Consider the following 21,561-nt stretch of genomic DNA (forward strand, 5'->3'; position numbering starts at 1 on the left):
CGGCCGGGGAGCGGGGGCCGCGGGCGGCGAGGCCAGGCTGGGAGGGGCGCCGGCCGCGCGGACCTCGGGCGGCGAGGACGCGGCGGCTCCGGCGGCGGCGCGCCCAAGGACGCAGACCATGGACCGGGCCGCGGCGGCTTTTTATGAGGAGGACGGCAAGGACCTGGACTTCTACGACTTCGAGCCGCTCCCCACTCTGCCAGAAGACGAGGTGAGCCCCCGCCCCACGGCGGGACCCCCACCGCCCCCACCGAGGGGTTCGCAGAGAGACCCCCAGACCCCCGGTCCCCGCGGGCCAGGTCCCGGCCGCAGGGGACCCTGCAGCTATTCTCACCGCCCCCTCCGCACAGGACCGCAGCTGTGGGCCGTCGGTGCAGATGTCGGCGCCCTGCAGGGGGGCCCGGGGTTAACAGATGTTGGGGGAATGAGCGTGGGCGCCTTGGCCCCAGGCCCCACCCGGTGAATCCCCCTCGCTGAGGTGCTAGTTGCTGAGCGGGGCCTCTGGGCAGAGAGCCCAGTCAGGTCTGTTTCAGGAGCTGGTGGTGTGGGGGCTGGGGGCCCTGTGACTGACGACCACTCGGGGCCTTCAGTCAGGAGCCCAAGTCCTGAGCCCCCGCCAGGGTGGGAGGCTCTGTCCCGTGGGGCTTCTGGCCGCTAACTTGGCCAAGCACCTCGAGAGCCAGTTCACCTGCAACCCCGTCGGAGAAGCTGCCCCTGGGCCTGGGTTCGTCAGGTAGCTCTGTAGGTCGGGGTCGCGTGGAGACCCCCTGGCTCTTGAACAGGCCAGTCCCGGCCACAGCAGAGGTGGCCGCTGGACGGCTCAGCTGCTCCCTGGGCTTTGGGGTCTTTGCAGAGCCCCCGTCCCAGCACACGCCCATGTGTGGGGTCTACAAGACAGACCCACCTGCCCTCCTGAACTGGAGGGTCACAGAAACTGTTGCTGCAGGCCCTGGGGCCCTTGCCCCCAGCTGGCCCCTGCCCACGTCCTTAGCCGAGCTGGTTCTAAGGACAGAGGGGCTCATGCCCTAGAAACAGTCCTTCAGAGTCTGCGGAGGGGGCAGTGCCCGAGGGGGAGGGTGGGGGGTACTGCCTCCCCACCCCATCCCCACCCGCCGTGGCCTGGATTTGGTGAGAGAGAGGGCAGCGGAGAGAACCACAAGGGAATAAATAACTCTGTGGGTATCTCCACGGCTTTATGGCGGAGTGAAGGGCGCTCCCGGCACACAGCCTGCAGATGCTCCCGGAGGGCAGGTTCCTGAAGCGTCTGCTGGAAACCTCCCGTCCCCCAAACCACCCTCCGAGGCAGACGCAGAACGTGGTTCTCCACACGGCCTCTCTGCACCGACTGCCCCACGCCTCCAGGGCCTCCTCTGTGCCCGAGACACCGAGCTGTGATGGGTGCCCGGTAAACAGGGCAGGCAGAGCAGGGTTTGAACCCAAAGCCTCCACTCCGAGCCTGCAGTCTGTCCGTCCGCGGAGCCCTGAGACTCTCTGGTAGCTGTCACAGCGCCCTGGGGATGTAATAGCCCCCGCCGAGCCCAGTGCGTGGGGCTGGGGCCCCCGCCGTCCGTGGCCATGACCTCCAGGTGTCGTGGGAGGTTGCGGTGGTGGTCTGTCCAGCAAGGAAGTCCGGACAACCCGCCCCTCTCGCTGCAGCCTCTCCTGATGCGAGGCACTGCCCTGGGTGTGTTCTGAACCCGGAGGCCTGTCCCTGGGGCTCCAGCGAGGTCCTGCCCCTGCTCCAGATTCTGGTGCTTGCACACAGTGGGTATGGTCAGTATTAAAGGCTTTAAGTCCCCTCCAGGGACGTGGGCCTGTCCACGACAGCACTTTGCCGTCAGGTTGACCCCAAGGCTGTCCCGTGTGAGAGGACCACGGGCAGGGACGCAGGCAGCTTCCGGTGGCGACCGTACCCAGCGCAGGAGACGCGGGTGTTCGCAGCTTACACAGCTCACTGTATCAGCTGAGTCCCGTGAGCCGGAGACTCCAGCAGGAGCCTCTGAACGGTCCCTCCCCCACTGTGACCGCAGACAAAATTCAAATCGCTGGTAAACATGTGAGAAAACGTTAGACTTCATTACACTCAGGGAACACAAGATAGAGGGCCGTGACTACCTTCCCGCCAGCGCCAGGTTGGCGCAAACCAGGCCGCCCTCCCTGCGGGGTGGGGGGCGTGGAGCAGACCGACCTCCTTGGAAAAGTTAGGGGTCCGGTAGTGGGGTGTGGGTGCCCCTCCCCCTGTCCCAGCAACTTCACCCTGGGCACCTGCCTTGGGGACACATGGGCGACAGATGGGCATGAGAACTCAAGGCCGGCACCGCCCAGCAAGGTCCTGGCCCCCCGGCCCCTGGCCACCAGCAAGCAGCATCCTCACTCTGGCACCCGCAAAGCCCAGAGCAGAGAGGCAGAGCCGTCCGGGAGGGGCAGACGTCAGCCACCAGGCTGCAGGCGGCCCTGGTGTTCAGGGGCCTTCGGGGGGCAGGGTCTCCCAGTCCCGAGGCTCTCCTAAGGGAGTATCCCTACTGCCCCCGAAGACCAGCGGGACATCTGTCTCCCCAGCGTCTGTGGGCCGGGAGCTGGGCTGGGCCAGGGAGTCTGCAGGCAGAGAGGCAGCGTTTGAAATGCACAGAATGGCCTGTGGAGGGGTCCCGTGGCCCAGGCAGCCTGGCCCACGGCCCGCCCCAGAGGGACAGACACTCCTGCTGGCCAGCACCTCGCTGTGCCCGGCCGGCGGCAGAAGACCACCATCTGGGACCCAGCGTGACAGCAGGGGGCTGCCCGGGAAGGCTGCGTCCCCCACTTCCCCTGGTCTCCTCCCAGCCGGGTCAGATACTGAACCTCTGCCCATACGACTGCCAGGGAGCCTACTCTAACTGCCCTGGGAGGCCTACCCGCAGATGTAGCCTGTGGCCCACCGGGCAGCGTCCTGCTGGGCAGTGCTGAGGGGTGGGGCACGGGCCCCGGCTGGGTTCTGGAGAACCTTCTGGACCTGCCCAGAAGGCTGGGTCTATACCCAGGACTTGGAATCAGTGACCACTGGCCGCGGTGTCTGGGTCCAGCCACGTGGGCAGTGGCAGGATGGAAGTGCCCCCGCCTGCCACAGCCCTGGTGGGTCCCAGGTGCCCGGAAGCGGGGGGAACACAGGCGTCTGCTGGAGCCTCACCAGCTTGTCTGTTCCTAACATGTCACTGCCCCCCGCCCCCACCACCCACAAACGTCTGCCTCCGCCCTGAAGCCCCTGCCAGCCTCCAAGCCCCATCGCCTCAGGTGTGGACGAGGGCCTGCTTGGCACAAGGCTCAGGGTCCCTGGGGTCCCGAGCTGCCCCTCGGGGAAGAGCCCCAGCTCCAGCCTAGTGGGCGGGAGTTCAGGTGGGGCCGGTGGTCTGAAGGCCCTGCACAGCCAGCATGTGGCCCGCCCCTCGGGCCTTGTCTGGGCCCACTGGCCAAGTCTGCCTGGCACCTGCCTGGCCTCCCTGAGCCCCGGATCCAGGCAGGGAAGGGTCCCTCCTCCTGCCTGGGCCCGAGCAGGGAGGACCAGAGGGGCAGGTCCCAGAGGGCGGTGCCTGTGGGCCCAGGGCCTGCCGTCATGTGGCAGGGCCTTCCCTGGGTGTGCTGGAACCTGCTTCAGCTGAATCCCGCCTCCCGCTGTAGTAGTGGGGTTTCGGGGGGTCTGAGACCATCCCGCCTGGGGGGGCGGGCTCCGCTGAACGGAAGCACTGACTAGGGGCCTGTGGGTATCGCCCCACGGAGCCACACAGAGACCCCGCAGGGGCTGCCCCGTCTGTGGGTGCAGGGCTCTGGCTTCCCTGAGGGTCTCCCCCGACCAGAGCATCATCCACTGGGCAGGGCAGCAGAGGCCTGGCCCTGGGCCAGAAGCCGTGGGCCTGCCCTGGGCGCCTTATCCTGGCAGCAGGCCTGTCTGTGCCAGCAGGCAGGCCTGGTGCCCCCGCAGCCACAGCCGGGGAGAGTCAGCGAGGGCCCTGCAGCAGCCCCGGCTCAGACGCGTCCTCCTCACAGCCAAGCCCACGGGGTCCTCGGGCTTGTGTGTGCGTGTCTGGGTGCGTGTGCATGGGCCTCTTGGTGTGTGGGCATGCGTCCGTGCACACTCGGTGCCCGGCACCTCTCTAACCAGGCCCCACGGCGCCCCCGGGCGCCTCAGGCTCTGAGTCCTCAGGGTCCTGGGGGACAGACAGGCCCTGCGTGAGGTGAATGTGGACGACCTCTTACGGGAGAACCAGACGCAGCCGGCGGATTCGGGGTCACTGTCTGCTGCCCCGGTCTGACCGCTTGCTCCGCTCTTTGCTCAGGATTCTCCTTTTAAGACGCCCGTCCACCCTCCGCAGGGTCCACACACTGCCGGAGCTTGGCACGGGCCCACCGCCCACTGGCTCTAGGAGCCACGAGCCCTGGGGCTGCCTTATCCTCACCCATCCTAACGCCATGCCCAACAGAGAGAGCAGGGCAGGCCCAGGAGGGTGGCACCGAGGCCCTCCCTGAGCTGAGAAGGACGTGGACTGTGGGGGAAACCAAGGCACCCAAGCAGACCTGCCCCGTCCGCCTCCGCCCTCCCAGCGCCGCGCACACACACCGCCTCCCAGCCTGCTGTCCCTCCTTCAGACTCTTCACCTCCTCAGCCGTGGCTCTGGGGACCCGAGCACGGAAGGGGAGAAGTTTACAGGCGGAGGCTCCTTTCAGGACCTGAGCTCGGCTACACCTGAGAACACCCTGCATGCTGGGGGTGGGGGCAGTGGAGGCTGGAGGCAGAAGCTTGGTAGGGACAGGAAGCTGGGGACCTCTCTTCTGTACCACCCTGCTCACCCTTACTCTCCAACCCCACTCACTCCCTTCACCCCTACTCTCCAATCCTGCTCACCCCTCACCCCTGCTCTCCAGCCCTGCTCACCCCTCACCCCTGCTCACCAGCCCTGCTCACCCCATTCTCCACTCCCACTCTGAGGCTGGGTGTCCAGGCCCTTTCCTGACCACGGCCCGCATGCTCCCCGCTCAGCTCCCAGTCTGGCTCCCTCTGTGTCCCGTCCCTTCTCTAGGTGGGTGGTGTGTGAACGCACAGACACCCAGGGCTGACCAGCGCATCAAACAAGGGCCTGGAAAAGGGTGCTGAGGTACAGGGTGTCTGACGTGTGCGCCTGTGGTGAACGTGCTCGTGCAGGCGTGCCTCGCGTGGACGCGTGGGCTCAGTGTGTGCATGCGCGGGTTCTGCGTGCCTGTGCCTCTGGTAACTAATGTGTGAGAGTCGTGTGCGTGTATGGGGACAGCAGGTGTGTGCATGCACACGCACGACTGTGTTAGTGTATTGTGTGCACACAAGTGGGTGCAGGACCACAGCTGAGTCAGATCCAGACGTGAGGGCGCCCCTCCGCAGGCGCCCAGGGCTCAGCCCAGGCTGTCTCGGCAGGAGAACGTGTCCCTGGCCGACATCCTCTCCCTGCGGGACGGCGGCCTGAACGAGCAGGAGGCCTGGGCCGTGTGCCTGGAGTGCAGCCTGGCGATGCGCAGCGTCGCCCACTCGGCCATCTTCCAGACCCTGTGCATCACGCCCGACACGCTGGCCTTCAACACCAGCGGGAACGTGTGCTTCATGGAGCAGCTCAGCGGTGAGGCCCGCGCGGGGACATGAGCACAGAGGGGCCGCGGGCGCCGGCTCTGGAGCCGGGTTTCCACGGCAACCTGCCTGGGCCTGGGTGAGGGGAGGCCGGGGGCTGGGCCCAGGTGCACGCAGCCCCCCATCTGGGAAGAGCCTGGCGACCTGTCTCACCTGCCGGGTGTTGGGGGGGTCACCGTGTGAACAGCATCTTCTCTTCCCTCCCCAGATGACCCTGAGGGAGCTTTCGTGCCCCCAGAGTTTGACGTGACGGGGAACACCTTTGAGGTAAGTGGCAGCAAGCAGGCCAGCACCCGGCCCCCTCCGCGAGCGCTGGGGTCCCCCCGAGGGGCTGCGTGGGGCACTCACCCTGCTGCTGGGCTCCGGCGACAGCACGCGTCTGGCTGCCGGCTCCTCACCGCGCGCCTGGCATGCTGTCTGAGTGTGAAGTGACTACATCTAAGATGTTAAAAGCGCCTAAAATTACCAGTGGCGGCTGGCGGGAGTCACAGCTCCTCTGAAGGACTGACGGGGCCGCTTGCGGGAGGCTTGTGGCCCAGAGAATCCCCCACGAGTGTGAGCCGCAGCCACGCCAAGGACACTCGGGCCAAGGTCACCGAGGCCGCCAGGCCCTTCCCCAGCAAGGGACCCCTGGGCAGAGACCTAGAGAGGGGAGGGCCCACCTGTGCCAGTTCAGCTTCCGGAAGAGAGCCTCCCGCTGCCTCTCTGCCCCCGGAACTTCCTTTTCTGCACTGGGCATCACACCCTTCGTGGGGCGGGGGCGGGCGGGGGCGGGGCTGCTGGCACCCGCGCTGCTCTGTGCGGCCTCAGAGCGTCCAGCATGAGCTCCCGGCCCGGTCACTGCCGAGCCGGGAGGGCCCAGGGGCACGCTCCCCCCGCTTGGAGAGACCAGCATCCCCACCGGCCTGCCTGCCCGGGGCGGCCCCGGGCGCTGGCCCTGTGGGCGGGCGGGGCCTGGCGGCCCGGCTCTCTCCAGTCGTCCCGCTTTTCTCCCCGTATTTTCCTCCATTTTGTTAGGATTGCAGATGTCGTGTTCACTGTGGAATGTGACGTCTCACTTCCTTGAGGCAGCAGTTCTCAAACTCTTTGGTTCTTGGAACCCTTATACTCCTAGAAATCAAGTCTCCAAAGAGCTTTGTGTGAGTCGCACCTGCCAGGGCTCACCGTGTTACAGAGAAAATGGAGAAACGCAGAAAAAGTCCACCTGCTGACTCATTTAATAACGATCATAAACCCATTTCCTGTTAGCGTGTATAACATATGTTCATGAAAAGTGACAGTATTCTCCCACAAAAACAGTGAGGTCAGTGGCATTGTTTTCCGCGTTTATAAACCTCCCGATGGCCCAGCTCGGCGGAGGCCCGGCTCTCACCGCGGCGTCTGCGGTCAGTCTGCCGTGCCCGCGCCCAGCCCACGGCCCAGGGAGCCCCACAGCCTTCCGCTGTGAAGCCGTGTGGCCTCTGGAACCATGCTTTGAGAAAAGCTGCCTGAAGGCATCCTCTGATGACAAAAAAAGTTTATCAGTCCTTCCTGTTTAGAAACTTGTTTCTAGATTGATTAATTTATTGCCCAAGTCTTCATCGCTTTGTGTGGGCTTCCTCTAGGTGCGCAGGCTTCTCACTGCAGTGCCTTCTCTTGTCACTGCTCACAGGCTCCCAGCGGCGAGGGCTCAGTCGCCACAGCTGGCGGGCCTGGGGGAGTGCGGCTCGGTCGCTGCGGCTTGCGGGTCCGGGGGAGTGCAGTCGCTGCAGCTGGCGGCCCAGGGAGTGCAGGCTCAGCAGCTGCGGCTTTCGGGCCTGGGGGAGCGCAGGCTCAGCTCGAGCTCAGTAGTGGCGGTGCACAGGGTTAGTCGCTCTTCGGCACATGGAGGCTCTCCAGCCCAGGGGTCAAGCCCGTGTCCCTTGCCTTGGCAGGTGGATTCTTAGCCACTGCACCACCAGGGGAGCCTTGTCATTTATAAAACAGTCAAATCATTGGTGTTGTTGACTTTTAAAAAAATGCACAATGTGAGAGCTGCAAGTTAAGTTTTATTTGGGGCAAAATGAGATGACAGCCCAGGAGACAGCATTTCAGACATGTCTGAGAAACTGCTCCAGAGGGCGGGGAGACCAGTATATGCGCAATTTGGTGAAGGGGAAGTGGCGTGGGAGGGTGCTCAATCGTTCAGTGGTCTCCAACTCTGTGACCCTGTGGACCGGGGCCCCCAGGCTCCTCTGTCCATGGGATTCTCCAGGCAGGTATACCGGAGCACGTAGCCATTTCCTCCTCCAAGGGATCTTCCCGACCCAGGGATGGAGCCCACGTCTCGTGTGTTTCCTGCACCGGCAGGCAGATTCTTTACCGCTGCGCCACCTATGTGCAGTCAAGCTCCTGTTCTTTTTTTTTTTTTCATTTTTCAGATGTTATTATTTATTTATGTATTCATCGGCTGTGCGGGCCTTTCAGTAGTTGTAGCAGCAGGAGTTGCTCTCTCGTGGCAGTCTGCGGGCTCCTCACTGCTGGGTCTTGCTGTGGAGCGTGAGCTCTAGGACGGTGGGCTCAGCAGTTGCAGCCCCCAGGCTCCAGTGCACAGGCCCCGTAGTCGTGGCTCACGGGGTTCGTTGCTCCACCGCCTGTGCACTCCTGAACCAGGGACTGAATTTGTGTCTCCTGCATCAGCAGGCAGAGTCTTCACCGCTGAGCCAGCAGGGAAGCGCACGCACGCATCCTTGCAGAAGGTCTGCCAGTCACAGGGAGCAGACGCCACCATGAAGGGTTTCAGTGCTTTTCTGGAAATGAGATGCAGAAACTGGGCTCATACAATTGGGTCCCAACAGCATCTGTTGGAAGACCTGTCCCGCCACCTTCCCCGGAGCAGAGGGCCTCTCCACCCCGAGCTCCTTTCAGGAGTGTTGAGGGTCAGCAGCTGCAGCAGCGCCTGATTTAACCCTTGTAGAGGTGGACTGCAGGGGCCAGTTCGTAGGTGACAGTGTTTTCTCTCACTGTTAGTGGTTTCTTTTGTTTTTTGCCTAAAGGTCCAACAGATACTTGGCATTTTCTACCAAGAGTTTCAAAGGTTTTGTTGTTCACATTTAATCCACCCGAGGTGCATTTTTTTTATGTAATGTGAGGCAAGGATCCAAGTTCATCCTTTTCTGTGTAGAAAAGGGTCTTTCCAGCTGTTTATTGGCTCGCCTTGGGCATATTCCAGCAAAGCCACACACACCCCAGTCCAGACAAAAGTGGGTCTACTTCCCAGACCTCTGCTCTAGTCCAGGGGGGTCTGCACCCTGCATTTACTAGCAATCCCAGCTCCACAAGGAGCCCAGTGTCTCACACGGAAAGGGCTCACTCCCTGTTCCTTTCAGCAGCATCCTGGCTGTTCTGAAGTCTTTCTTCTTCCACAGAAGGCTTGGATTTAGTGCCAAGTTCCATGAAAAGCTCTGTTGGCATTTCGACTAGAGTGGCTCTGAATCTGTACCTCAGTCTGGGGAGAACTCACACCCTTATCATAGGTGGTCTCCTCTAGAAACACATTATTCCTCTTCATTTCTTTAGCTCTTATTTGCTGTCTCAGTACCAGTTTAAAGCCTCTCCTGTGTTTTACCTGAGTGTCCTTTACTAGGTTACTCTCAGGCACGGGATGCTTCTGACTCTGTGTAAACAGATGGTCATCTTTGGAATCACATTTTCCTGCTTTTCGTGTCAAGCCTACAGAAATGCAGTTCACTTTAACAGCTTAATCTTGTATCAGCCCTTGTGGTAAATTATTTGATTATTTCTGATAACTTTCTATGTAACTGGTCAAAGTGTTAGTCGCTCAGTCGTGTCCGACTCTTTGCAACCCAGTGGACTGCAGCCCGCCAGCCTCCTCTCTCCACGGGACTCTCCAGGCAAGAAGACTGGCGTGGGTGCCATGCCCTCCTCCAGGGGATCTTCCTGATCCAGGGATTGAACCTGTGTCTCCTGCATGGTGGGTAGATTCTTCACAGCCTGAGCCACCAGGGAAGCTTCCCAGGTGGCTCAGTGGTAAAAAATCTGCCTGCAGCTGATCAAGTCACCAGCAGAAGTGGGCAGGCTGTGTTGCTGTCCAAAGCTTCGGTGCCACGTCTGCCACTCGCCGCGTCGCGTGTGGGCTGGAGCAGGGGTGAGCAGGTCAGTGATTCTCCGCCATCCTGAGAGCTCCTCCCACCTTCCCAGCAGGACGACTTCTGCCTGAGGCCCCTGCTGTGCACAGGCATCGTGTTCTACTGTGCAATGCTTCTGCAGCTTTTGAAATGATTATTAAGATGTCAGTATCTCCGAATTTATTTTCTAACATTAAGTCAACCTTTCCCACTTAGAAATACCTAAACGGGCAGCGTCCTGTGTTTTCTTTACGCCGTTACGTTTGATCGACTGATGCCTGCTTTGCATCTCTTCGTATGTTCATGAGTGGCTGGTGGTTTTCCATTCTCTTGATGTTTCTGAATGTGTTGCTATCAGGAGTATCTTTGTCGTGTGCAAACGCCCCCGCTTCCTTTGCTGTGTTACAACTTACATAAGAATGGAATAGTCTGGTCCTTGAAAGTCTGATCAGACTTACTTAGGAAGCCATCTATTTCCTTGGAGCGAAGAGTTAATTGCTGCTCTATTTTTAATAATTATAGGACTTACCTGTTTTGAATTTCTTATTGACTCAGCTTTTGATAAACCACATATTTCTAAAAAGCTGCCCGTTGTTACCTGTGTTTTTGAAGTTGCAGGGGACATCCTTTCTTAATCGATGCTCTTATTGCAGGCGCCCCCTTCCACTCCGTGGGTGATTTATTTGTGCCTTCTCTTGCTAGTCTTGCAGGAAGGAGTACATCCTTTCTATACCCTTTACTTTGTTAGTTTTGTCAACAGAAATAATAATCCATAATAGAAATGCAAAGACTGCTATTTGAGCCAAACAGAGGACTGCAGCCTGAAAGACAAGAAGCACTCGCATCGTGTCCCCAGGGTACAAAATGTGGAGGCTTTAAAGGCAAAACCCACAAAATTACTTAAGTTGTCTGTCAAGAATTAGGGTCTGAGCTGCAAGAAGGAAGGGTGCTGGTTAAGCAGGATTTGTTGGGGTCTGAAATGCCTGCATAGTCACAGGGGGCGGCTTGCAAGTAAGGTTGCAGTTGGCAGCTGCTGGCAGATACTGTTTTGAGAATGGCTGGTGGTGTCCCTGAGTCTGATAGCAGCATCCCGAAATCCAAGTTCTCAGGGATGCAGGAAGGTGTCTGAACCTTCAGCCACCTGGATCCTCCGTGGATGCCTGAACTGTAGCAACTCCATTCTGATTTTTAAAGGCATCTTCTTCTCTAATGGCTAAAGCAGTCATACGATGTGTGTTCAACAGGCCATAAAGCAACCTGCTGTAGATGAATGGATAGCCAAGACATAGGGATGTCCCTGTGGTCCAGTGGTTAGGGCTCAGCACTTTCCCTGCTGCGGCCTGGGTTCATCCCTGGTTTGGGAACTGAGACCCTGCCAGCCTCATGGCGTGGCCAAAAAAGAGGAGAAAGTGATGTGGTGCGTATATACAACAGAATATGACTCAGTCACGAAAAAGGATGAAATAACGTCCTTTGCAGGAACACGAATGGACCCAGAGATGACCATCAGAGTGAAGTAAGTCAGACAGAGAAAGAGAAATACCATATGGTGGCACTTACATGTGGAAGATAAAATATGGCACAAAACAGACTCACAGCCGTGCAGCCCAGACCTGTGGTTCCAACAGGGACGGAAAGACTGCAGTTCGGGGTGAGTGGGTGCCAACTGTCACGTGTGAGACGGCGAGCAGCAAGGTCCTGCTGCACGGCGCAGGGAACCGCGTTCAGTACCCTGTGATAAACTATGATGAGGAGGAGTCCTTAAAGTATATATGTGAATGAGTCACTTTGCTGTACAGCAGAAGCTAACACATTGTTGATCAGCTGTACTTCAGTCAAATAAGTTGTTTAAAAACACAGGCTTCTCGGGTCAGCCGAGTCACGTCTGGGCCAGAGCGACTGCCCCGCGTGGCAGCTTCTCCGCCGGCTCTGCAGGGAGCCCGCCCGAGCCCTGGGCCGGGTCCTGCCCGCCGTGGCGGCTTCTCCATCGAGTCTGCCCCTCCGCTTCATCCTCCTTGTGCTTGTTTCAAGTTAACGAGTCTTCCTAACTTGAGTCGGACACTCAGCTCATTAGTCTGAGCTTTCCTTCTTTCCTAACATTAGGGTCAACGCCTAAAGCTAAGACTTTCCGTCCAAACGTGAGTTTTGCCTCTTAGCATTTTCAGTATCATTCACTTCTAAGTGTTATGGCCGGGGATCAGGCCCACGTCCCTTACATCACGAGGCAGATTCTGTAACCGTTGCACCGTCAGGGAAGCTCCTGACTGCCTTATTTCTTGCTTAGATATTTCACTGTTAATGTATAAAAATGTAGCTGATTCGTGTGTGCTGATTTTGTATCCTGAAATTTTACAGCATTTGTTGATTACTTCTAAAAGGTTTTGATGGAAGCTAAGGTTTTCCGCATGTAAGATCACATCGTGCACAGAGACAAGTTTATCTCTTCCCTTCCAGTCTGATGCCTTTTGTTTCGTTCTCTTGCCTAATCACCCTGGCTATCAACAACTTCCAGTGTGTTGAAGAGGAATTGTGAGAATGGGCATCCTTGTCTTGTTCTAAACTTAGAGTTCAGCACTTCACCATCGGGTATGATGTTGGCTGTGAGCTTGTCGTGTGTGACCTTTGTTATGTTGAAGCACATCCGTACCATCCCCAACTTATCGCGAGTTCTTATCATGGAAATGGTGAATTTTTCCAAATGCTTTTTCTGCTTCTATTGAGATGATCATATTATGCCCATATTTCAGGGACCATGACTTTCTCAAGACTCACATACTTGGGTAAAGGTAGCACTTCTTTATCCAGCTCTCAACCTGCCCTCTAGCTTGCAGAGAAACAAAGGAAGTGTGTTGGGGGGCAGCCACGTCCCCCAGGGCCATCGTCTGTCCGCAGGGCAGCAGTCATAGTAGTCTCTTAGAACCAGCTTTGTCTAAACTCACGCCTCACCACTAGAGACCTGGTGCTTTCCCCTGAGCCTCAGTCTCCCCTCCTGTAAAATGGGGAGCATAACTGCCAGCCTGGCAGAGTCACTGGGAGAATTCAGTGTGCTGATGGGCAGAAGAAAAGCTATGACTAACCTAGAGAGCATACTGAAAAGCAGAAACGTTTCTTTGCTGACAGAGGTCCGTCTAGTCACAGCTCTGGTTTCTCTGAGAAGGCGATGGCACCCACTCCAGTGCTCTTGCCTGGAAAATCCCATGGATGGAGGAGCCTGGTGGGCTGCAGTCTGTGGGGTCGCGTAAAGTTGAACATGACTGAGCGACTTCACTTTCATGCATTGGAGAAGGAAACGGCACCCCACTCCAGTGCTCTTGCCTGGAGAATCCCAGGGACGGCGGAGCCTGGTGGGCTGCCGTCTGTGGGGTCGCACAGAGTCAGACACGACTGAAGTGACTTAGCAGCAGCAGTAGCATTGAGATGATCATATTATTTTAACTTTTATTCTGTTAATATGGTGAATTACATTTATTGATTTGCTTATGTTGAACCATCTTTGCATCCCAGGGACAAATCCCAGCTGACCATGGCATATGATTTTCTAATGTACTTTTGAATTTAGTTTGCTAATTTTTGTTAAGGATTTTTACATCTGTATTCATCAGGGATGTTGGTCTGTAGTTCTCTTGTATTGCCTTATCTAACTTTGATGCCAGGGTAATGCTGGCCTCATAAAATGAGTTTGGGAGTGTTCCCTCTCATTTGCCTTTTGGAAGAATCTGAGAAGGACTGGCGTTAATTCTCCTCTAAATGAACGTTTGGTAAAAAGTCACCAGTGAGGTCGTCTCATCCTGGGCTCCTCTTTGTCATGAGGCTTTTGATTTCCGGTTTGATCTCCTTATTAGTAACAGTGCAGTGTATTTCTTCGCGATGCAGTCTCAGTACACTGTGTGTTTCTAGGAGTGTATCCTTTCTTTCTAGGTTATCCAATTTGGTGTATACACAGGGGTCTCTTATGATCCTTTGTTTCTGTGGCATCAGTTGTAAAATCTCCTCTCTCATTTCTGATTTTACTTGAGTCCTCTCTTGTTTCCCTAGTCAGTCTAGCTAAGGGGTCCAGAGGCATGTCTGCCTCTCACCTGAAGAGCAGGTGGGCACAACCCCTGCCAGGTCCCTTGGCAAATGTTGCCGGATCCCACGGTTCCCCAGGGGAGCTTCTGTCCACAGACGGATCCGCGCGCTGCTGACGGTGCGATCTAGAGCCGGCCATCCTGCCCGCACCCACGTGCTTTATCTTGTGTGACGGCGGTCCGCCCAGCTCCTGCAGCATCAGTGCTGTTACACTGAAATCCCAGCCATTCTGGCTTTTTTTAAAAAAAGGGGAATAGTGGAACTTACTGATAAACTTGACAAATGGGAGAATAATCTCCCTGGGGGCCGGGGGAGATGGGAGAGCAACTTGTCCTCCAGGTGTGAAGCTGTGCTCTGAAGCTGCCATGGTTGAAAGAGCACAGTCTGGATGGAAGGAGACCCAGAGTGAGATGGGGGAGGCCAGGGCGCAGGCCCTGGGGAGCAGGGGCGCGGGACGAGGTCCAGGCCGGCAGACGCCGGGCTCTTCTTTAGCTGCGCAGGGTGGCTTTCCACCAGGAGACAAACCCCCATCCCTGCAGTGCCCAGCAAAACGACATATCCCAGATGGGTCAGAGCTCGATGCTTCACAATTACAAAAGTATTGGAAAAACAGAGAAGTAAGCAGTTTTTATTGTCCTGGGCTAGGGAAGGCCCTCCAAGGAAGCCAATAAAAAAGAATGATCTCACTCATGAGCGAAGCTCCTTAGCAGCTGGCCATGACCCCGAACGGCAGCCCCACTTGTAGGGCCTGAGCCTTCGTAAACGTGGCGTGGTTGCATGAAGACGTCCACGTGAGGATGGTCACAGCAGCAGATTTCACCAGTGAAACAGTAGAATTTTTTAATGTCAAAGACACATGAACAAAGTTAAAAGATGTGACAGAACATCCACGGGATGCAGAGCCCAAGACCAGCCCCTTCACGTGAAGAGGGAAGGTGCTCCTCACTGGTGTCCGACTCTGTGCCACCCAGTGGACCACAGCCCGCCAGGCGCCTCTGTCCATGGGATTCTCCAGGCAAGAATACTGGCGTAGGTTGCCATGCCTGACCCAGGGATCAAACACACGTCTTTTGTGTCTCCTGCATTGGGAGGCAGATTCTTTACCATCTGAGCCAGCAGGAATGCACCCCAAACGGCAACAGCTCAGCCGAGAAGTAGCAAAGTCCACGAGTGGCATAAAAAGGAGCAGTCAGGGCAGGAACAGAGATGTCCTGGGGGTGGGGGTGAGGCGGGGAGCCGCCCTGGAAAGATCAAGGGTGCTCCTGGCCCAGAAGAGCAACACCGCGCGCGCGACCGGTGGCCTGTGCGTGGACCTGCATGACCCCGACCACATGGCCCCGCCCCCAACGGCCCCACGGCCCCGCCCATGACGCCACGGCCCCGCACCGCCACGCCCCCGCCCCACGGGCCAGCCCCAGGTCCGCCCCGTGGCCACCGCCCCACGGCTCGACCCATGGCCCCGCCCCCATGCCCCGCCCATGGCCCACACGGCCCCGCCCACTCCCCGCCCCCGGCCCACACGGCCCCGCCCCCGGCCCCAGCGGGTCTTTGATGCTGCAGGCTCACGTCTACTCTCTGGGGGCCACGCTGAAGGCAGCCCTCGACTACGTGCCAGAGCCTGAGCCCCAGCCCAGGCTGAGCCAGGAGCTGGAGGCGCTGCTGGGCCAGATGCAGGCGGAGGACCCCGGGGACAGGCCCGACCTCCAGGTAAGCTCGCAGGCCTGCCCCGCCTCACCCCAGGAGATACCCTGAACCCTGTGCGCCCTGGCCCGCACTCGCACACCCAGTAAGCATGCAGGGCCCCCACCACCTGGCCATCTGCGCTCCTGACTTTTTACTCTCCACTTCGGCGATTAAGGGTGCGCCTTGTAATGGTCATGGGCGGGACAGAATCTGCGGGTTTCCGTAAGCTCCCCCAGCCCTGGCCCGTGACCCCAGAGCCTGGAAGGCTTAGCGGGCGGGGGTGGGGGCCACCGCGGGGCGAGGGCGCGGGCTGAGCACCGGCCCGCCGCCGCAGAGCATCATCGCCCTGTGCGAGGAGAAGCTGCAGCTCGCGTCGTCCTGCCGCCTGTGCCGGAGCCTGTCGGCCGCCGGGAGGAGAGTGCTCTCCATCGAGTCCTGTGGGGCGTTCCAAGGTAAGCACACCCGCCAGAGGGCCAGCACATGTGCCCAGGCACTACCGCGCATGCAGCCGTGCACGTGTGTGTGTGTGCACGGCAGCACCAGCATCCTCACAGTGGAAGCACCCACACTTCCATGCACGCGTATCCAAACAGATCACGTGTGCCCCCCGAGCACACACAGAAACATACACGGATGTGCAAACTCGGACACACCTATTTAGACCACTCAGCAGGCACACACGCAGCGCACGCCCACAGCTCACACACGCACACATACACCCAATCAGAGGTGAGCGGCAGGTCATCTGGGAAGTGGGTGCTCAGGCCCCCTCAACTCTGTCCTGCTCTGGGGGCCTTGGGGCCGTGGACCCAGCGCCATCCTCTGGCGGCCACCTAGCTCCTGCCACACGCGCTGTTGCTGAAGCATCTGGGACTTTCACGGCTATGGGGTGCACTCTCGAGTGAGCTGCGCTCGAGAGGGCCCTGGGGGAGGCAGAGCCTCTGTGGGCGGCAGGGCCCCTCTCCCAGCCAGGCAGCAGCTTTTCCCGCAAGTCGGCGTTCCTGGCGCTGCAGTGGCACCGGGCCCGCTGGCGGTTCTAACAGCGGGGAGGCTCCAGGGCGGGGGCTGCAGACCCCCAGGAGTAGGAGGGCAAGCATCTCTAGAGCGGTTCACACAGACACGTGTGCGGGGAAGGTTTGGCGCCAAGACGAGGCGGGACTGCAGCCAGGTTTAATTTATTCCTTTGGGGAGGATCGCTTGTGTAATTGTAATAGCGAAACGATGCGCTTTTTGGATGAGGTGATTAGACAGGCCTTAGGAAACGTTTCCCTGCGGGAAGCTCATCCCCAGTGGAGGCGGGGGTGGGGCACCGGAGCCTGGAGGCTCATTAATTAGCCAGGATGGTGCGATTAAGGAGGCAGGCCAGGGCGTCTCTGGACCAGTCCGGGGAGGTGGGGGGCTGTGTGTGGCCAGGGGTCCTGCAGCAGCGCGTTCACCGGCGGCCGTGAGCAGGGGAGGCAGGGAGAGGCCCACCTAGGCTGCTGCCCTCCGCAGTGACCGTGCCCTGCTCTCTGCCAGATGTCGGCGACATCACCTGGAGGGGGCGACTGGCTCCTAGAGGTGCAGGGCCCAAAAGGCAGCTGGGGGACCGTCCTGCCGGCTCCGAGGCCCTGCCTGCCCCGGAGGGCTGGCCCCCGAGCCCCACCAGAGAAGGCCTGGAGCACCCCGGAACCCCGCCCTCCAAGGCTCTGCTGTCTTCCCCTGCGAAGAATGGAGAGAGCCCGGGTCAGGAGGAGCTGGCCCCCGAGAGGCTGGCCTGCCTCCTCCTGGACGCCCAGCGGCCCGCGGCTGACCAGGACAGAGGCTTCCTGGACAAGAGCCACCTGAGAAAGGTGCGGACACTCCCCCGGCTCCAGCCCGACGGCCCTGAGTCCAGCGCCCTCTGCCTGTCGCTGACCAGCGTGAAAACCCCGCTGCCCGCATCGGAATTCTTCTCTCCAGACCCCAAGAAGGCCTTTCCAGAGGGGAAACATGGCCTTTCCAGCTTCCAGGCACAGCCTGGATCCAGACTGTGGCCGGAGCGAGAGCTCGAGCTCCGTCGCCGAGAGGACAAGAGGGTGGGCGGCGGCAGCCCCGCTCGGGAAAGTACCCCGCCTGGTTCCGAGGGCCCTCGAGATGCGGGTGGAGACCCAGGGACTCCAGAGCCTGACAAGGGGACTGCGGACGGAGCCGGGGAGCTGGACAGGGCGGCCGCCGAGCAGGTGGGTGACTGGGTCCCACGCGCCGTGCGGGGCCTGCGCACGCTCACGGGTGCCCTCCACGTGCTGGTCATTTATCCCAAGGAAGGAGGGCAGCTTCAGCTTCACTTCGGCTCAGTTTCCAAGCTTTAAGACAGGGAACTAGGCATGCCTTTGCTGGGTTAGTTTTTCTCTCAAAGAGGCGCAGGGAGCAGCCTTTCCAGGAGGAGGCCCAAGGGCTGTTTCCGCTCTGCTTCGCCAGCCCTGGCGCTCAGGGGCGTCTTTAAGTTAGAAATTAATTAAGAATGTGGGTTGAGGTTGCTTACCTGTCAAGCTTGGTTGGAAAGGTGATAGTCGCTCAGTCTTGTCCGACTCTGTGCGATCCTATGGACTGCAGCCCCCCAGGCTCCTCTGTCCACGGGACTCTCCAGGCTAGAATACTGGAGTGGGTTGCCATGCCCTCCTCCAGGGGATCTTCCTGACCCAGGGATCAAACCCTGGTTTCCTGCGCTGCAGGCGGATTTTCTACCATGGGGCCTGAGCAGCGTTATTCTCCTACGGAGTTCTGAGCAGCCGCCGTGACCAGGGGGTGGGGTCTCCCCAAGGTGGCGGGGTCTTCCGGGTGGGGGGCGAGGTTTGTGTGTTTTTAGCGTGACCGCGGGTGATCTGAGTGGCCTGCAGCAGCCCTCAGCCCTCTTGTGGGCAGAAGTCTTGGCCCCAGCAAGTCACTCCCCCAAGGTGGGTCCCCATGAGCATCTCGGGACAAAGCCGCCTGGGGGTCTGTGGCCCAAATACGCGTGTATGTGGGGTGGTGCTCTTCCCCAGCCTCATCCCACCACCTCTGTGGCCCAGGGCTTCCTGGTGGCTCACACGGTAAGAGTCTGCCTGCAGTGTGGAGACCCGGGTTCAATCCCTGAGTCAGCAGGATCCCCTGGGGAAGGAAAGGGCAACCCACTCCAGTATTCTGGCCTGGAAAACCCCATGGACGGAGGAGCCCAGCAGGCTACAGTCCATGGGGTCCCAGAGTCAGACACGGCCGAGGAACTTCACGGCTGACCCGGAGGTTCAAGGGGAGGGCTGACTGAGTAGCACCTGAGGGTAATTTACATGAAAAATATGGTTACTTTAAAACGGAAATCCCTCCTGGAGACCCCAGCACGCACTAACACATGCTCAAGGCCCACACGCTGTCCACTCCACCCCCTGCCCCGCCCCACCGTGTCCACCCACACAGCCACACTTGTGTGCATACCGCCAGGCTCCGGGGTGAAAGCTTCAGGCCTGAGCCAGGGGCCCCACTCACCTTCAAATGCCCGACAGCCTCGCGACAGCCCACGCCCCAGATGGGTGAACTGAGGCTTGGGACCACTCTGCAGAGGGTGGGTGGTATCTGGAGGCAGAGCCCATGGCTGATGGGGAGCCCAGCCATGGTCTCAGCCACCAGCTTTCCCGCCCCAAAGGGCTCTGGTGACTAGGCCCCCACACAGGCCACAGCTCATCAGGTGTCAGGGACCCAGATCTCTGGAGAGCAGGTCCTGGTTGCAAAGCTGGCTGCTCCAACCCCACGTATAGCAGGAGACTTGGGGAGCCCTGTGCCCCTAAACCCAGGCCACTGGCCAGGCACAGCCTGGGTGAGACCGGGGAGAGGAGCCACAGGACCAGGGCGGCCGCACCCTGGCGTAGAGTGGAGCCCGGGAGCGGTGAAGCCACCACCTCCGAACCTTCCTGTAAACACGCACGTCTGTGTCCGAGGGTGGTGGCTTGGCTTAGCTCCCCCTGTGGTCCCAAAGCAGAGAACTCCCTCCCAGGTAAAGTCAGTCTTCTGATTCTGGGACTTTTATGGGATAGGGGTCACAAGGAAAGGGGGGACATCTAACATGAAATCAGTCTTAACCATTTCAAGTGTGCAGGTGGGTGGCAGTAGGTACTCACACTGCTGTGCGAACATCACCACCACCACCTCTAGAACTTTCTCATCTTCCCAAACTGAAACTCGCCCACTTTGAGCAAGGACCCCTCCTCCCTTCCCCCAGCCCTGACACCCTCCCATCTGCTTCCTGCCTCTGGCCGTGACCCCTCAGTCTGTGATGTGTGAGGAATCAACGTCCCTCTGTGGCTGGCGTGTCACTGACTGGGCTTTATCTGCGTTGTTGCTGTGTCAGAATTCCCTTCCTCGTTAGGGCTCAGTGACGTCCCTCGAGTGGATGGACCAATCATGCTTGTCCGTCCATCGCCCAAAGGCACCTGGGCTCTTCCACGTCTCTGCTCTCGTGAATCACGCTGTTTTGAACACGGGTGTACAACCACATCTTCAAGACCCCGCTTTTAAGTGGGGTTGCTGGAGCAGACGGTAATCCGCATCTGCTTCTCTGAGGGGCCTCCATGCAGTTTCCACACTGTTGCACGTTTTACGTTTCCGCTGGCCGTGCACAGGGACCTGGACTGTCCACTCGCCCCCAGTACCTGCTGTGCAGATGCCGGGGCTCCCCCAGCCTGTCACGGGGGGGCAGGAGCACACACACCGTGTTGGAGGCGGTCCGTGCCCTGTAAACCCCTCCCAGTTGCCTGCACCCTGAATGCAACTCCCCCACCCCTAGGGCGTCTCCCTGCAGGACCTCCTGACCAAGCTGGGCCGGCCCTTCAAGGAGTACGAGCTCTGGGCTCTGTCCCACGCGTGCCTCAGCACCCTGCGGACGCTCGGCCAGCACCCAGGTGACACCCCCCGCGGGTCCTCCCCCAGCCCGCCCACCCCAGCACATCTGCCCGGGACCTGGGGGCTGAGTGGCCTCCCTCGCCCGTGTGCTGTCTGCACAGCCTGGGGTGGGGCAGCCGTGTCCACCCTGTGAGCCAGGGGCAGCCTGGAGTGTCAGCTCTGGTCTCAGGACCGAGGGGGTCAGAGCGCAGCTTACAACGTGTGGGCCTTAGAGCGGGGACCCTGCAGTGGACCCGGAGCGCGTGGGGGGCTCAGCCCACGCCCTCCCAGCAGGGCTGGCGCTGTCCCCTCTGGCTGGTGGGGGTGGTCGTGGATGCTGTGATGCTGTGTGGCCCCCGAAGCGCTACCCTGACAGGCAGAGAGATGTCTCTGGCCCCACCCTGGCCCTGGCACATAACAGAGGGGGCAGGCGCTGCGGTGTGGCCGCCCCCGGGCCCCGTGAGCCTCGGCTGCGGGTAGAGAGGGCCGGCCTCGCCCGCGGCCCCTCCCGGGCAGCACTCAGCGGGCGGCCCCCGTTCCTCTGCCCCGCTCCTCCCGCAGCGCCTGCGCCCCGGCAGCCACCCTGCCCTGCCCTCGGCTCGGCCAGCCCTCGGGGGCCCTGACCCGTGCCTCCCCCGCAGCCTGCCTGTGTCTGGACTCCGTGCTGGTGGCCGAGGACGGGGCCGTGCTTTTCGGGCCACCTCCTGTCAACGGTGCGTGAGCGGGCTTGCCTGGGGGCTGCGGCAGCACCCACGGCCGTGCTGAAGGAGGCTCAGCAGGGTTTGGGGTTTTCTCTCTCAGGCGCTTACAACGCGTTCTTCCTGGCTCCCGAGGTCGCAGAGCAGAAGCTGGTGACTGAAAAGGTACCAGGGCTCTTTTCCACCCTCCTCGCCTCTTCCCACCCCTCCCGGGGCGCCCGCAGCCCCTTCCTGTGTCCTCCCGCACCCTCTCCCCTGACCTCACGCACCCCTCCCCTGACCTCCCGCACCCCCCTCCCCTGACCTCACGCACCCCCCTCCCCTGACCTCACGCACCCCTCCCCTGACCTCCCGCACCCCTCCCCTGACCTCCCGCACCCTCGCCCCTGACCTCCCGCACCCTCTCCTCTGACCTCCCGCACCCCTCCCCTGACCTCCCGCACCCCCCTCCCCTGACCTCACGCACCCCCCTCCCCTGACCTCACGCACCCCTCCCCTGACCTCCCGCACCCCT

At 60.1% G+C, this 21,561-nt stretch overlaps 1 protein-coding gene across 1 annotated transcript in view; it reads left to right on the forward strand.

Moving 5' to 3' along the window:
- The first annotated feature begins 104 nt into the window (after positions 1-104).
- KNDC1 (kinase non-catalytic C-lobe domain containing 1) overlaps positions 105-21,561 on the forward strand; it is a 53,520-nt gene continuing 32,063 nt past the window's right edge. The window contains exons 1-9 of the mRNA XM_040254456.1: positions 105-211; positions 5,417-5,615; positions 5,832-5,890; positions 15,358-15,504; positions 15,815-15,932; positions 16,999-17,681; positions 20,255-20,369; positions 20,991-21,062; positions 21,151-21,212. Of these exons, the coding sequence (XP_040110390.1) occupies positions 119-211; positions 5,417-5,615; positions 5,832-5,890; positions 15,358-15,504; positions 15,815-15,932; positions 16,999-17,681; positions 20,255-20,369; positions 20,991-21,062; positions 21,151-21,212 (1,548 nt within the window). The 5' untranslated portion in view covers positions 105-118. The remainder of the gene's footprint in view (positions 212-5,416; positions 5,616-5,831; positions 5,891-15,357; positions 15,505-15,814; positions 15,933-16,998; positions 17,682-20,254; positions 20,370-20,990; positions 21,063-21,150; positions 21,213-21,561) is intronic.

This window comes from Oryx dammah, unplaced genomic scaffold, assembly GCF_014754425.2.
Source record: "Oryx dammah isolate SB20612 unplaced genomic scaffold, SCBI_Odam_1.1 HiC_scaffold_14, whole genome shotgun sequence".
Taxonomy (NCBI): domain Eukaryota; kingdom Metazoa; phylum Chordata; class Mammalia; order Artiodactyla; family Bovidae; genus Oryx; species Oryx dammah.